Here is a 14,611-nt window from a genome sequence, read left to right as displayed (position 1 = left end):
GTTTTACCAACCTCTACATTTAAAGGGAGACAGGGGACTACAAATTTTTAAATATATTTGATTCCTTTCTCTTGTTACTCTTTCTTTTATTTATATTTATATAAATCCGCTTTTTTGCTTATTTGTTGCGTGGCACCGAATCGAATTATCGATTGATACACACAAACAAATCTGTTTGTAAAAATAATAATAATAGTAATTGCGTTCAAAACGGATCTTCCCAGAATAATAATAAAATCTCCGCAAGATTTTTGTTGTCTCTCTTGCGACGGACAAATGAGGTTAAAAATTAAGTTGTTAATTTTGGTTTGTTACGGAAGCTTCGTCTTGCCGCAGCCCTGCCCAGCCCATCATCTCCATCCTTACTAGGAACAAAGAACAAAAAAAGAACAGAAACTTTTAATGGAAAGCAGAGCCTCAAGTTCTCTTTATTCCACAAATATTTATAATAATCACAGCACCACTTACGTTTTATTTATGATTCTGATCTTAATTTTATAAAAAATTATTCCAGGATTTTTGTAAAACAAAAACAATAAAAGATATTAATTAGGAAAGACGATATTATTAAATATGTACACTTTTTTTTAAACATCAACCAGATATAAATATCGAATATAGGAAAATAAAACAACAATATTAGGATTAGTCGTTAATTTCCAAATCTTCAAGTTCCTCATCAAGATCTTCCAAATCTTCTTCAAGAAAGAGGTTTTCATTGATAGCAACTGCAACTGAACCGGAACCGGATGCTTCTGCTTCTACGGCGTTTTCGTCTGAAATTTTTTTCAAAATATTATTGAAATAAGTGCATTTTATTATTTTTTTTATTCTACTTTGCAAATTTTGTTATTAGCTATGTAATTAGTTACAAACTTTATATCACACAGTTTTTTTTAAAAAAAAGTTAGAAAATGATATTTATAATTAGTACCAAAATAATGAAGATTAGTTTAACCAAAAACGAGATATGTACGTCAATTTAGCGTTTGAATAATCACTTAACATCAAATTTAAAAAGATCTTAATAGAACTTTAACCAGTTAACTGTTTATGACGAGTATATTCGTCATGCGTTTTCAGTAGTGACCATCGGTAGTTAATTTTGTGCAATTTTAGTTACAATTAAAATATATTCGTCAATTTATTTTTGTTGTTTTTTGGTTCCTATTTATGTTAATATAAATAAATGTACATGAAGTAAATAACGAAAAAAATATAAAAGTTATTTCATTGCAACCCAATTTCATATTAAACATACTCTGGCTTTGACGAATATATTTCGTCATCGCTTTAATTTGTACGACGCACGTAGGGGACACATTTTCCAATAAGATTGAAACAGTTAACTGGTTAAGAAATAAAATAAATAAATCATTATTCTTAAACAACACAATAACAGACGGTTCACAATCTCAGTGGCCGAAAAAAAAATGTACCTTCCAGTAGCCAGAGGTAAACATGTGTAACAAAAGAACGACTCTATCCCAACTGAATCGATTCGTTCCAACTTAAAACGATTCAATACAAATATTTAACACAGGATACAAAGAAGCAGTGACTTTGAGAAAATGAGATTAACGTCAACATCAGTGTTGAAAGCTTAATAAAGCTTTTCAACCTCTAAAAGCTCCCTGTTATCGTAGAAACGGAAACAATAAAGTGATCTCACCGAGTCCTGATCTGACTTGCAAAACCTACGTCACCAACCGAAATTAACTATCCCGATTTCAGATTTGGTAATAAAAAAAAAAAAACAAACAAAGATATGAAATACAATTCTTAAAAAAAAAAATCATACTCTCACCTGGTGTTTCCACTTTAGCGCCGGCAGATTTGATAAGATTCTCTATATGATGTGACAGTCGATCATCCGGTGCTTGCGTAATCAAAGTTGAATCAATATCTGATGTATCTATTCCCAGCTGCTCCAATTCAATTTCTTTATACTGTATCCGTAGAGATAACATAATAAATAAACCTTCATTTTATTTTTATTACAAAACAAAAAATAGAATCTTAAATTCTAATTTTTATTTTCCAGGTACTTAAATATTATGTTGTACTTTATCTTTTCAAAAAAAAGAAAATTTTGTTTTCATAAAGATTTTCGTTTTTACATTTTTACTAGAAATACAATACTTCCTGAAGTTACGACAGTATGATGTTCGTGACGTTCAATATAATTTATTTATTTTTATATTACTGATTCTCTAAATTGTTTGTATTTGTAATATTCAGGCCCTGAAGAAGACAAATATTTGTCGAAACGTTGGCAAAAAGACGAGTTGTTGTTTTTATTTGACCGATTCCTCGCCAATTTTGAATCCTTAAGTTAATAATTTACGGTCACGAAACCAATATATAATTCATTAAGTACGAGTAACAACTTGACTTAACGATCAACTGCCAATTAGGTTATACGGACCCCCAGAAGCACGCATCACACCTTATTATATTAACATTTCCTTTTTTTTGTAGCAGAAAAAAAGGTAGCAATACGCGAGATTCAAAATGTGGAACTTCCACTTTTAAAAATCCACGCTTCTTAACCACTAAACTAACTTCCGCCCCTAAGGCTACGATTAATGGCGAAAGATAAAATTATAATAATTTGATTACCTCCTTTTTCTTTTGAAATTATAAAAATTAAATTATAATGATTACCAATAAGTTATCAGCGCTATCTTCTTCTTCTTCGTCTCGTTGATAAGAATTGAATGCTTCATCTCCTTCGTCCATCTGGTCGCCGGCCGCTAGTTCTGGGTTAAAGGAGAACATCTCCCTACCAGACAGTCCGGACGCCTTGCCAGCCTTATAGTCTTGTTTCTTTTTATCTTCTTCCCTTTGGGCGGCCTCTTTTTTCTCTTTCAGTTTCCTCTTTTTCCAAGCTAGAAATGTCTCTAAGGTGATTTTAGTGAACTTGGTGGAGGCCAATGCTGCTCGCTCTTTCTCAATTAGATCTTCTAACGAAATAAGATCATCTTTCTTCTCCTTCTTCTTGTCCTAAAAAAGAAGTTATCGATATCAAGTGTTCATTGAAAATGCCGATTTTGAGAGAGAGAGACACACACACCACAGGAAGTTCAGGCTTCATATTCTGTTAGAGCACTTCGAAGGTACTTACAAAATTATTTTTGAAATTTTTTAAAAATAAAGAACAATACAAATTTTCCATTTTACCACTAATAAGACATGAAAATTATAATTATATATATGAAAAAAAAAAAAATAGGTTTGTCATACCTTCTTTAGAACAAATCCTGGAGGCAGAGCATGCCGATAGATACAGTTTTCACCATTTGGACAGTTCCAAAACCATCCATAATTGTTATGTTCCACAGCATCCAAAAAATATCTACATACCTTAGAAAACATTAAAAAAATTATTAAGCATATAACAGATTTTATTGTTCTGAAAAGAATTACAAAAAGTAGTTAATGGTCAACATTAAATATAGTACGAGTTATAAAAATATCAAAATATAACAAACATACCTGTAAAGTATAATTAAATTACAGGTAAAGTATAATTAAATCGGTACATTTAATCTGGATTAAGGGCCATACAGGTCTGAGAGGAAATGAAATCGTGGATCGTAAAGCCAAGGATGCGATCTCCCTACATCATATATCTCCATACTCAATGTTGGTCTCCGATATTAAAAATTATGCAAAAGCGGAGTGCTATACCATAATGACAGCGGATATACTAATTGTCAAAGGCGGGAAAAGGCCAATTTTACACAGCCATACAATCTAGTATCCCCAAAAGACCTTGGTTTTATAGATACAAAAACTACAATAGGAAGTTTGTTAGCACCGTCATTAGAATGAGGTTTAACCACAATTATTCGCCGCACCATCTAGCCAAGGATTGGGGTGGAAAAATCTCACCAGTGTTCCTGTACTTCTGGAATAATAGCAGACGCCACAACCATCTAATTCTGGAATGTGCTAACAATACTAAAGGAAGAGAACGATCGTGGAGGGCTGTGATAGCGACTGGATGTCCCTTTACCTGCCAATTTAAATACTATTCTGGCAGCATTTACACAGAGCACTTTGAGTTCATAACAAACAACAAGATAATTCTATAAACATTCAATATACTAAAGAAGCTTCGAAAGAAGAAGGTAAATGGCTGATTTGCTAGCTCAAGAGGCCAATAACAAAGGAAAAAAAATTACAGGTTATTAAGTAATAAATACAGAATAAGTTATCTAAACAAACACAAAGTATAGCAAGAAAACATACGGTAAAATAAAATAGCATTTGAATTAGGTCGTTTGCAATAAATATCGGTATTCACATATTTAATACATTTAAATATTTCTTTTACTGTTTAAATTGTACATTTTCAGGTGGAAATTTAGCATTTTCTAAAACATTGTTAAAGAGTCGAGATACTTTACGAAGATGACTGATTAGTCTATAAAAATTTCCGAGTACACTTTCTCGCTACAATGTTTATAATTTTACTGCTTGTACTGCGGCGCTAACTTCATTTTTGACATTTAAACAAACCGACTAACAAAGAAAAACTATCAATTGATGTGATATAGATTAAACAATAAAAAGAAAAACTTACAATATCTGTGGTAGGTCTATTTTTCCCATCTTCACCAGTTCGCTCCATAGTTTCCTTGAATTTTTCTTCCCCTGGTGGTAATTCATCATCTCTCATATCCACATAAATACTTCTCTTTTCAGATTTTCTTTCTATAGTTAAGTCATGAGAGAATTTACATTTTGCACCTTTAGTACATTGGCCTTGTTTAAAGAATGCGCATACCACAGATTTTGGATCGGCACCTAATTAAGTGAGAATAAAAAAAAAAAAACAAATATCAGGTTAAATATAAAAAGAGAAATATATCCGTACACTTAGTTTTCTGATTAACTTAACTACTTTTTAAAAGTACAATGACGAAAGTTAAAACCAAGAAAAAAATATTTAAATTATAAATGTTCTTTACCTTTTTCAACCTTTTGTACTGGCCTAAAAAGAATTGCCATTTCTTTTTGCTCTTTAAGTTTTGCATCTTTATCTTTCTTGGGCTCTTCTGGTAGTTTTCTAGCAGGCACACCGCCACTTTTAACTTGTTTTTCCACTTGCTGTATGAATTTCTGCTGTTTCGCACCCTTTTTATTTTTTAACCCAAAAGTTTTGTCCTATAAATAAAAGAAAAAACCAACCACACAAATTTCCAAATGATTACTTATTCACGTTTGCATGTTTTGTTAAAATAATTGGTTTAAGCTTATTTATTCGGCTTTACCTCTATAACTTTTTCTTTTTTCTTCGTCTCTGCCTTTTTACTAGGCGCTGGGGCTTTTCCCTTTGGCGGCATTTGTGAACTAAATCACTATATTTAATTTTTCTTAATTAATTCATAACCTATTAAATCCTAAAACCAATATAACCAACAACTAGTCCACTTAACTGACCAGTGGACCACCAGTAGCTGTTTCAACTAGTCACCACAGCCTGTCTAACCATCAACATTCTGATCTAGCACGTGGATCCTCCAAATTAATCAACAAATAAATAATAATTAAAATTAATTATAATATCATTATTTACGTATTAAATAATACACAAATAAGTTCAATATAATAAATAAACAAACTTGAATTACCCCTTCCGATTAATACACTATCGATTCTGAAAATCTTGTTATATTTTCAGCAAATCGAGAAGCATGTATTTAGCAAAAACCTTGTAGTTTGTAATACTTAAAAAGGAAAGAAGACAAAAAATAAAAAATAATAAAAATCGGAAAATTCCCACATTGATTGATCGTTATAAAGAGTCAAAAGGCACAATAGTTAAAGCAGCTTTTTTTTTTATACGTCAGTTTACAACGCATCTCAATCGATTTTGCTTTCTTTTGAAGATGCTTGGGCCAACTAATCAACATCATAAAAAATAATTCTCTGAAATATGCAAATAGTTTCTGTTCTGTGAAATTACAATAGGTACTTTCTGTCAAATTTCAAAAATAAAATGCGTTTGCATAATGTTTTTTTTTTCGCATCAGCTTCTAGGAATAGCCATTAAATTCTTCAATAATATCCACACTATTATTATTTTTAATATCCATCATTAAGATTCCATAACAAGATTATTAAATTAATCGTATTTATAAAGTGTACATCCGTAATAGAATCTTCTTTTTGAAGAATCCCGAGCTGGAAAAATGGTTTTTTAGAAATTGATGTGGTATTTTTATACTGAAATCTGGTCTTTAGCTTTTGAATTTGGAATATGTAGTTACAAGGCTAAAATATTGTAACAGAGCCCTCACCAACTCGTTTGCAAGAAGACATAACGTTTCAATCTCATAATCTACTCATTTTAAACTTAAACAAAAACATTACTGTCACGTAAACAACACAAGGAAACTGTGAAAAAACTTTAAAACTAACAATACAAATCTTATTTAATATTATCAGACTTCGTAAAAATCAGATAGTAGCAAAGTTTTGATTAGTCTTTGATAAACAATCTAACTCGAACATTCCTAGAAACAATATCTGTAAAAATTGTTTAAATAAACTTTCTTACCAATTACGACATCTGTAATGCTGAAAACATTAGAGGAGTATTTTCTATGATAACGTATGTATATTACTATGTTCACATCCTGTTATATATATAAAAGGTATCATCATACCGTCTAGAAGAGCGGTTCCCAATCTTTTTTCATTAGTGTACCCCTTTACCTGATTGTTTCCTTAGTGTGTACCCATAACATATATAATATATATCAAAGTTGGGTGTTTTTCAACGTTACGCTTTTTCGTGCAGTTTTTGATGATCAACCCTTATACAACTGTCCTACCGGACAGTTTTAATAAATAAAAAAAAAAAATCGTATTCTTGAGTTTACGTATTGTAACTTTAAATTAACAGCAAAACAATCAGAACATCGGTATCGAATCATTCGATATTATATTGGTATCGAAAAAATACTGGTGTATCGAATGAGTACTTAATTCTTGTCAATTTATATGTTATTCAGTTTTATTATAATAATTTTGTAATTAAGTTGTAGGAATCATTTATTATATAATTTTTTTTCTCATTAATAATATATCGTGATTTATGAAAAAATAAGAAAAAAAAATACATATGAAGGTAGGTTACTTTTTTATTGGTCAATATGACATAATTCCAAGTGATATGATTAGAATACAATATTAAGTTTCGGGTACAAGTACACGTACTTTTTATTTATATTTTTTGGTTAATATTGCTAAGGAAGGTAATAAAAGCTGTGAAATTCCTATTTTTAATAATTTCAATGATCATAGCCAATTCATAACAAAACAATATTGGCCCAGTTTATTGTTTACATAAAATAAATTTCATCATTTTTGTTTGTCTTTGATCAAGATATTGTTTTTTTTTTTTTATGGTGTATAATATCACATAATTGCATTTATTGTACAACTTAGCGAGTAAAATAAAACTTATTTTTTCTTTTTTAAGGTACCATATTTGCTCGAAGCCAAGGTACTTTTCTAAAAACTTTCTTCTACTTAAATTAGAGTTAAGCAATATCTGAAGATGTTCAGAATATCTGAATATTAACGTAAAAAGGTTCAAATGTTTATATTCTGACGTGCACCTGGGGAAAGAAACGAACGAAAATTAAAAAAAGAAAGAGCAAAAATCAAGCAAAACCTATAAGCCTTTACCTGATTATTAAATTTTGTGAAAATTAAGAGGGAAACCTGTTCAGGAAATTTGCACTTTTCAAAATACCATTTTCTTTAGCCCAAAATTTCAGCAATCCATTTCAATCTCGTAAATATTATACAAGAGATAGTTCCGTTAGTTATACAAGAACAGCGTAACTTCCTCTGACAGAATTTGGCCAGGAAAAGTGTAAAAGGGGTGGGCAGAGGAGAAAAGGTGTCTAGCCCCAGGAAATGGGTATCCTAAACAGTCAACTCTTCCCGATCTGTACGATTTACCTGGAGAGCGCCTATGAGGTTATCAGGGTTGAAGGTCATGACAACTCTTCTTTCCCATCTTCATTACGTTTAGTGATATCTTTATCGATTTTTTTTTTTTTTTTTTTGGAGGAAAGTGTTCCCGGAAGGAGTTGCACGGGATTCCAAGGAGTGGAATTATCCCAAAAAACTATTGGCTCTTTCTAGGGCTTCCAGGAGGTGACTTGAGTTATCTCTAACTGCTACTCCCCGCACTGTTTAGTATATCCTGGAGAGCCTTAAGTTAAGTTACCTGGCATTGAAGAGTATTATACCCGGACGTACGATACTATTGGCGAGCATTCTTCATAATAATTTAGGGAATGCAAAAAGAGAGATTAGACTTAGCTGTGTTGGGAGTAATCCATTCATCATATCATCAATAATTAATTTTTGCCCCTTGGGTAAAGGACCTGTATTCGAGCAAATTACAGTAATTTACTAATTTAATTGAAGTTTTGATAAGCTCTTAATATAAATATAAAGGTAAGAGAAAAAGATAGTTTGAGAGGTCCCAAAAATTTAACTAATTCTTAAAAAATAATGGGTTATTTTATAAATTTTTCGTAGTTAAATTTTCAGTTAATCAAATCTTAGCTTCAATGAAACATCTTTGTTCCCAATTTATTGTTAAAAATGTACACGAAAAGAAATAATTTATGAGAAAAATCGTTAATTGTAAAAGAATAGCTTTGAGAGTAATTCCTTACTTTCGTATTGGTTTTTTCTAAAAACAAAGTAATGATATTCTAATTTAACTCAACATGAATAACTTATAGTTGGAAACATATAATAAATAAATTTAAATAAATCACTAGCCTTAAGTAAACAATTTTAACAAAGCGATGATATTTAAAAAAAAAGAGTATTTAGTAAAAAGTCTAATTTCAATTTAATTTCTGAAGCTTTTTTTCCAGTAAAGTAAAGATTAGTTATTAGCACAGCTTCCTTGATAAGAAATAAATCTATTATTTAAGGATTCATATATAAATACTGTAGGCCTGTAGAGATCTAAATACAATAATTGTTGAAAAAAAAAAAAAAATTGAAAAAAAAAAACAATGAAATACTATCTAAAAATAACTATTCTACATACTTAGATTCGAAAAAATATAGTTTTTTTAAGGTACAATTTCAGACTTAACATCTTAGAAATTTGAAATTGGCACTTTAATATCGTTGGAAAAGTAATTCATAAAAGTAGTAAGCAAGCAAGAAATTTTTCTTACATAAATAGATGCGTTGTCATTTGATTATTGGTAAAATTCGAGGTACTCTCCATTTAAACACTTTTTTTTTTTAAAAAAAAAAACTTATTTACTCCTGAAGATAAGAGTGAAAAAAAAAAGTTAATCAATTACATTAAACGCAAAAAAAAAGAGTTTGGTTACAAAACAAACACCACGATCTCAAGATATTGGCATAAAATGAGTACGATATGCTCAGTTACAAATAATGAAAACAAAATAATTATTTTGATTGAAACCTTTGCGTGAAAAAAAATATTTCAAGATCGAATTTTTTCTATGATTCTAGAATCGATAGAAGATAACTAGAATCGATCATTAAATGAAGAGTACCTTACAAATTTCTTTGCAAAATTTTTTTTTTTTAATTATTTATTTTTTATCTTCGTAAAAATCACAGGAAAACTTTTGTTTTTATTTTTTTAGTCATTTTTATTTAGTTGGTAAAGAAAAAGAAATTATCCAATTCATAGTGAGAGATTTTTACAAATTATTTACGACAATTTAGGTTTGTCAGAGCAAAGTATCTGCAGTTTTAATTATATTATAATCGTGTTTACTTATTATTATTTAGTTTTAAACAACATAAATAAAAAAACTTTCATATAAGCAGATCTTTTTCAATTACTTCATACATAATAAATAAGGGTTTGATTTCAATTTAAAATCAACATTTTTTAACTTCTATTTTATCGAATTGATAATTGATTAATTGGAATTAACTTCTTTTCTATTAAATTTTTTTGTACTTATTTAAATTAAAAGGTTTAATAAATCAACATTTACCCGAATATTGCTATTAAATATTGGTAAATATTTTAATATAGAACACGAAAGTATTCTTATAATTAATTTTTGTGTGTGTTTGTTTGAATCAGGACCTCTCTAGAAGGAAGCATTTGTTTTCAATGGTAATTTTTGATTAAGAAAGTATTAATTTTGATTATATTTAAGTACTTCAAAGCAGTCGTTCTAGTTCTAGACAGCTGAGCTCGTGTTCACTTTCTTCAGACAGGTCAACTGGTAGTTCATCTCCAGACCAGTGTTCAAACTCTTCTTTGTGGTGTTCAAGTGCCATCAACGATGAGAATAGTGAATCACATGAAGAACAACTAATAGGAAATTAAAAATAAATGAATACAAAGTTTGAATAAAATAAAAAAAATAACTTAAATATCACGATAAACTAATAATTGTGTTTATAATGAAAAGTATTACAATCAGGCCAAATTTTCAAATTCGATTTGTGAAGTTATGGGTATAAATGTATGCTTGAGTATAAACAAAACCTCCCTAAAACCAATAAAACGCAAAAAACTGACACTTAATTGGTTTCCGCCATTATAGACTTTTCTTGGGAGTGTACTGCGACCTTAAAAGATCCTATTCTAGTTTTTAGGTGAATCCAAATAGCGACCGCTCCAGTCACGTTTAACGAAAAAATCCTGAATCTGAAGGGATCCTAAGAAAGATTATGTCCTCCTCTAGTTGCTAGTTAATTATCTAGGAGTCAGAAAATTCCTTGAATTAGTGTTTCCTCCAAATTGCACACAGAATCTGTAAGTACCATAGTGTTTTGAACCAAATTCTTCAGGTCCTTCTGAATCGACAACGCACTTGAGCAAAATCATTAGTTCGTTAGGAATAACAGCAACGTAGTGATGAAACTTTCATAACTGAATTCAAAATGTTTAACTAGATATTTTTGAAATTTGTGATTCTAAGTAATGTTTGAAGAGCTAAATCCATCTGGCTTTAAAAAATTATGATTATTAGCGTAATTTTCAAACAATTGCTTTTTTATATCTCCAATACTTTCATTAAATTAAAGCACAATTAGTTTGTCTGGATATTAAGGTTAACAACCAATGCAAGTTAAAATATTTAAAAAAAAAAATGACAAACTTTTTTTTAAGAAAGAAAACGTAATCACATTATGTAAATGTCGCCAGAAATTCACCAGAAATGGTCATAAAACAATTGAATACATCGATAACGGTAAAGCTTTATGTAAACAGCGCCTACACAGGGAAGGTAACCTAACCACTCAAAAACTTTCTTTATTAAAAAATAAATAAAATAAATACTTTAAAAACATTGTAAAATAAAGTCGTTTAACGAAATTTATTTTTCATTTAGAATTTTAGAAATAACTTTGTATAAAGATTATTATATTTCTGTGTTCTTACCCAAAATGTCGTTTCTTTTGCTGATGTTGTGATAATTGATTCTGACTGCAGAAAAGTCTATCGCACACATTACAAGTTAAATTTTCCTCTGCAAAATAAATTTAAGAATAATTAGAAAATTGATTTTTAATTTAAATTAATTTTAAATAGTTTTTTTTTAACCTACGCCTTCAGGGTCAACGGCTACTTCGGCCATGCGACGTCTGGGTAGCCCAATATAAAATATTATTTAATGAGAAAATAAGAAATAATCGATTAACTGTGTATGAGGTTAACGAGTGGAATTCCCGCGCAGAGACATAGGTTTTAATTCAGCTTAGATTAGATTCTCTCTTCCTTATCCGGTGATGGACAGTATAGTTCGTAATGAGAAAATATTGCCCGGAAGCGGCTAGAGCAAAGAAAAATACTCCTTGAGCCAATGAACTCTGAGTTGATGCGACATAAATAAATTTTTAAAAAAGTGGTAAATGTGTTTTAACTTTTTCTTAACCGCCCCCTCTCTATTAAAATGGAATTATTGTAATCGATTGATTCGAGTTTTTTTTTTTTCCAAAGGTGCACGTTTTGAACTCAGACGAAAGATGGACGACCAGCTGTACTATTTACTGAACTATACGAGGTCATTTTCAATTGAATCCAAAAAGTCAAGGCACCTTTCCTTTCTGATGTTCTTCTGGACCTTGCGAAAGGTTTTTTGGAACCATTTTTGCGTAGATTTTTCTCCAATCCCCAATTCATTGGTCAAAATTTGATGAACGGTGGTGTGAGTCAAATTTAACTCTTCCCCGATCATTCTGATTGTATGACCGACGATCTGAACGCACAAGATCCCGGATTCTGTTGACATTTTCATCGGTTCTTGAAGATGAAGGCCTTCCGTTTCGTGGTTCATCTTCAATCGACTCGTCTTCCTTCTGAAAACCACCGCAAAAACCTGGGCACTTGACAAAACACTATCTCCTGCTAGGCCTGCTTAAGTTTAGCAAGTGTTTCCGTTGCACTGTGCCCAAGTCTGAAGAAAAAAACCTGATAGCACACCGTTGCTCGAAATTGATCTCATTCATTTTTAGAACACAATAGAAAAAAACTGTTTCACAAAATCAATCGCTACGCACAACCAATTGACTCGAGCGAGATCAAATTCGTACTGAAGGCGGATCCCATGTTCCTCTGCCGCCCCACCAAGCCCAGCGCCTCCAGTGTTGCTAGATCAAATGCCAGTCTCATTACTTAATTTACTGACCTCTTATGTTTTTCGCTTCAGAAACAGCATCAGTTAATCTCAGCATCAAGCATTATGTGGAACAATTATTACTCTCGAATGTGCATGAATGAAAAACTTAATGTACGATGCAATAAATGTCTGAAGAGGGGAACAATTTTGTTTAAGGAAGATCATTGGTTTGATATTTTATAGAGAGAAAGACTCGTAACAAGTTTCTTTAAAATTACTAAACACGGATAGAGCTATCACTTTTTAGATAAATATTTTTAATACACTACGCCTCGTTTAAATTTTCTAAAAGTAATCATAAAAATTACCATAATCAGAATCTTGTGAGACTTCATCTTCCACATCCAGTTCTGAACAGCTGCTGGAATCTGACTCTATATCGACAAGATTAGTTATGAAATCATACGCAGGCATCTTCTTTTCATTATCGTTGAATTTAATTTCTTTTTCTTCACTACAGCATAATTTATTGTATCCGCCACCTATTTCGTGATTGTTTTACGAAGAAAGAAAGAGAGAACAAAACAATGAGAATAGCAATTTAACTTTATCCAATTCATTGTAGGGGTGTGAAGGGAAACATATTTACCTGCAGTTGTGCCCGAAATACCATTATTATTTATAGAATTGAAGAAAGAAACTGCACTATTTGTTAAACCAGATTTCTTCAAAATCCAAAACATTTTATTACTTAAAAATAAAACTATTTACTATTTACAACTTCATTGTAGACGAATATCAATGAAGGAAATTATTAGGGGTTTGTGGTTAACAGCGCATGCGTCAACAAGCGCCGCACCCCTTTCTTAACAGGGATTTTTTCCCCAATAAAAATCAAGAGGTTAATTTTTTAAAAGTTGCAACTTGAAGCTTTTTATTTTTTGTAATTGCATTTATTGTAGTTTTATTTTTCTTGTAAATTATTTCTGAGCATAATTAGTTAGTTCAGATATTGTTTTGTTTGATAATCTCTCCTACTTATTTGGTGGGAAAAATTGTAAACATAAAACTTCCACATTTTAAACCTACCATTTAATACAGAATTAAAAAGTAGAACATTACAGAAAAAAGACGTCAAGATCCCAAGCCTAATTATATTTACTAGCTGGGGAAATTACTTAAATTCAAAATAATAGAAAATTTATTATAGAAAAATAAGCGAGGGGGGGGGGTAGTTTCTACTTCTGAGTTCAGAAAGGGGAAATTATTCTTTTTCGCACATTTTCCATTACTTTAATTTTATAAGTTCTATTATTATTATTATTTCTTCGAAATTTTTGTGCATAATTACTTCTCACTTTAGAACATTAATTTTCACTAAAATAACATTTTAATATAAAGCTTAACTTATTCTCCTCAAGTTGCGTCTTTAATTTGGTTTTCATAGAAAGAAGCTTTAATTGTATAAACATTAATAATATAATGTTTATTATATTATTAATAATGTTTTAGACCTATAAGCCTAAAATGGCGTATTACATAACTTTACAAGAAATTTGGTGGAGCTGATTTCGTCAACATTTATTCAGTAAGCTGTTAATTCCGGTTCTAAAGATTAAAACAATTCAAAGCTTTTTAATTTTTTAGTCAATATAACCTGTAAAAACCTGAATTAAAATATCTTTATGCTGAATTAAAAACCTTTACCTGAATACAAAAACAAAAAAACTGAAAAAGTAAAAATAGAAAACGAAGAAATATTATATTAAAGGGAATGGAATACGTATATTTGAAGTAAAAGATTTCCTACAAAATTTAAATATTTTGTAATTCAATGTGCATTTTATAAATAACTAAAAAATTGTGAAAAATGAATACTTTAAGTGCGCATGATTAGTTGATACAATATAAACTTTAGCTATTAACTAAATAATAGTTTTATTGAGTATAAAATTCGAATAAAGAATTAAATTAAATTTTTAAAAAATACATAT

General features: G+C 30.1%; 2 protein-coding genes across 2 annotated transcripts; both read right to left on the bottom strand.

Annotated features, from left to right (window-relative positions):
- Nucleotides 1–545: 545 nt before the first annotated feature.
- LOC141446252 (zinc finger CCCH domain-containing protein 15 homolog) lies at nucleotides 546–5,422 on the bottom strand. Its single transcript, XM_074112771.1, has 7 exons — nucleotides 5,283–5,422; nucleotides 4,980–5,175; nucleotides 4,592–4,815; nucleotides 3,247–3,366; nucleotides 2,668–3,006; nucleotides 1,808–1,949; nucleotides 546–776 (listed from the first exon to the last, which is right to left on the bottom strand). The coding sequence occupies exons 1-7, from the start codon at nucleotides 5,352–5,354 to the stop codon at nucleotides 646–648; spliced, it is 1,224 nt and encodes a 407-aa protein (XP_073968872.1). The 5' UTR covers nucleotides 5,355–5,422; the 3' UTR covers nucleotides 546–645.
- LOC141446253 (uncharacterized) lies at nucleotides 5,282–13,460 on the bottom strand. The gene is made up of 4 exons (XM_074112773.1): nucleotides 13,267–13,460; nucleotides 12,986–13,159; nucleotides 11,441–11,528; nucleotides 5,282–10,363 (listed from the first exon to the last, which is right to left on the bottom strand). The coding sequence occupies exons 1-4, from the start codon at nucleotides 13,358–13,360 to the stop codon at nucleotides 10,210–10,212; spliced, it is 510 nt and encodes a 169-aa protein (XP_073968874.1). The 5' UTR covers nucleotides 13,361–13,460; the 3' UTR covers nucleotides 5,282–10,209.
- Nucleotides 13,461–14,611: the final 1,151 nt, after the last annotated feature.

The sequence above is a fragment of the Rhodnius prolixus genome, unplaced genomic scaffold, assembly GCF_049639745.1.
Source record: "Rhodnius prolixus isolate KJV_2025 unplaced genomic scaffold, Rpr scaffold_1, whole genome shotgun sequence".
Taxonomy (NCBI): Eukaryota; Metazoa; Arthropoda; class Insecta; order Hemiptera; family Reduviidae; genus Rhodnius; species Rhodnius prolixus.
This window is presented reverse-complemented; position numbering and strand designations above follow the sequence as displayed.

Bases quoted from the DNA above. Each gene is read 5' to 3' on its own strand.
- LOC141446252 (XM_074112771.1), bottom strand. From the start codon at position 5,354: ATGCCGCCAAAGGGAAAAGCCCCAGCGCCTAGTAAAAAGGCAGAGACG. The intron at 4,816-4,979 runs GTAAAGAACATT...TCACTTAATTAG, and splicing joins AGTACAAAAGGTTGAAAAAG to GTGCCGATCCAAAATCTGTG. The intron at 777-1,807 runs GTGAGAGTATGA...AAAAAATTTCAG, and splicing joins CGCTAAAGTGGAAACACCAG to ACGAAAACGCCGTAGAAGCA.
- LOC141446253 (XM_074112773.1), bottom strand. From the start codon at position 13,360: ATGTTTTGGATTTTGAAGAAATCTGGTTTAACAAATAGTGCAGTTTCT. The intron at 13,160-13,266 runs GTAAATATGTTT...ATCACGAAATAG, and splicing joins TATTTCGGGCACAACTGCAG to GTGGCGGATACAATAAATTA. The intron at 11,529-12,985 runs GTAATTTTTATG...TTTATTTTGCAG, and splicing joins CTCACAAGATTCTGATTATG to AGGAAAATTTAACTTGTAAT.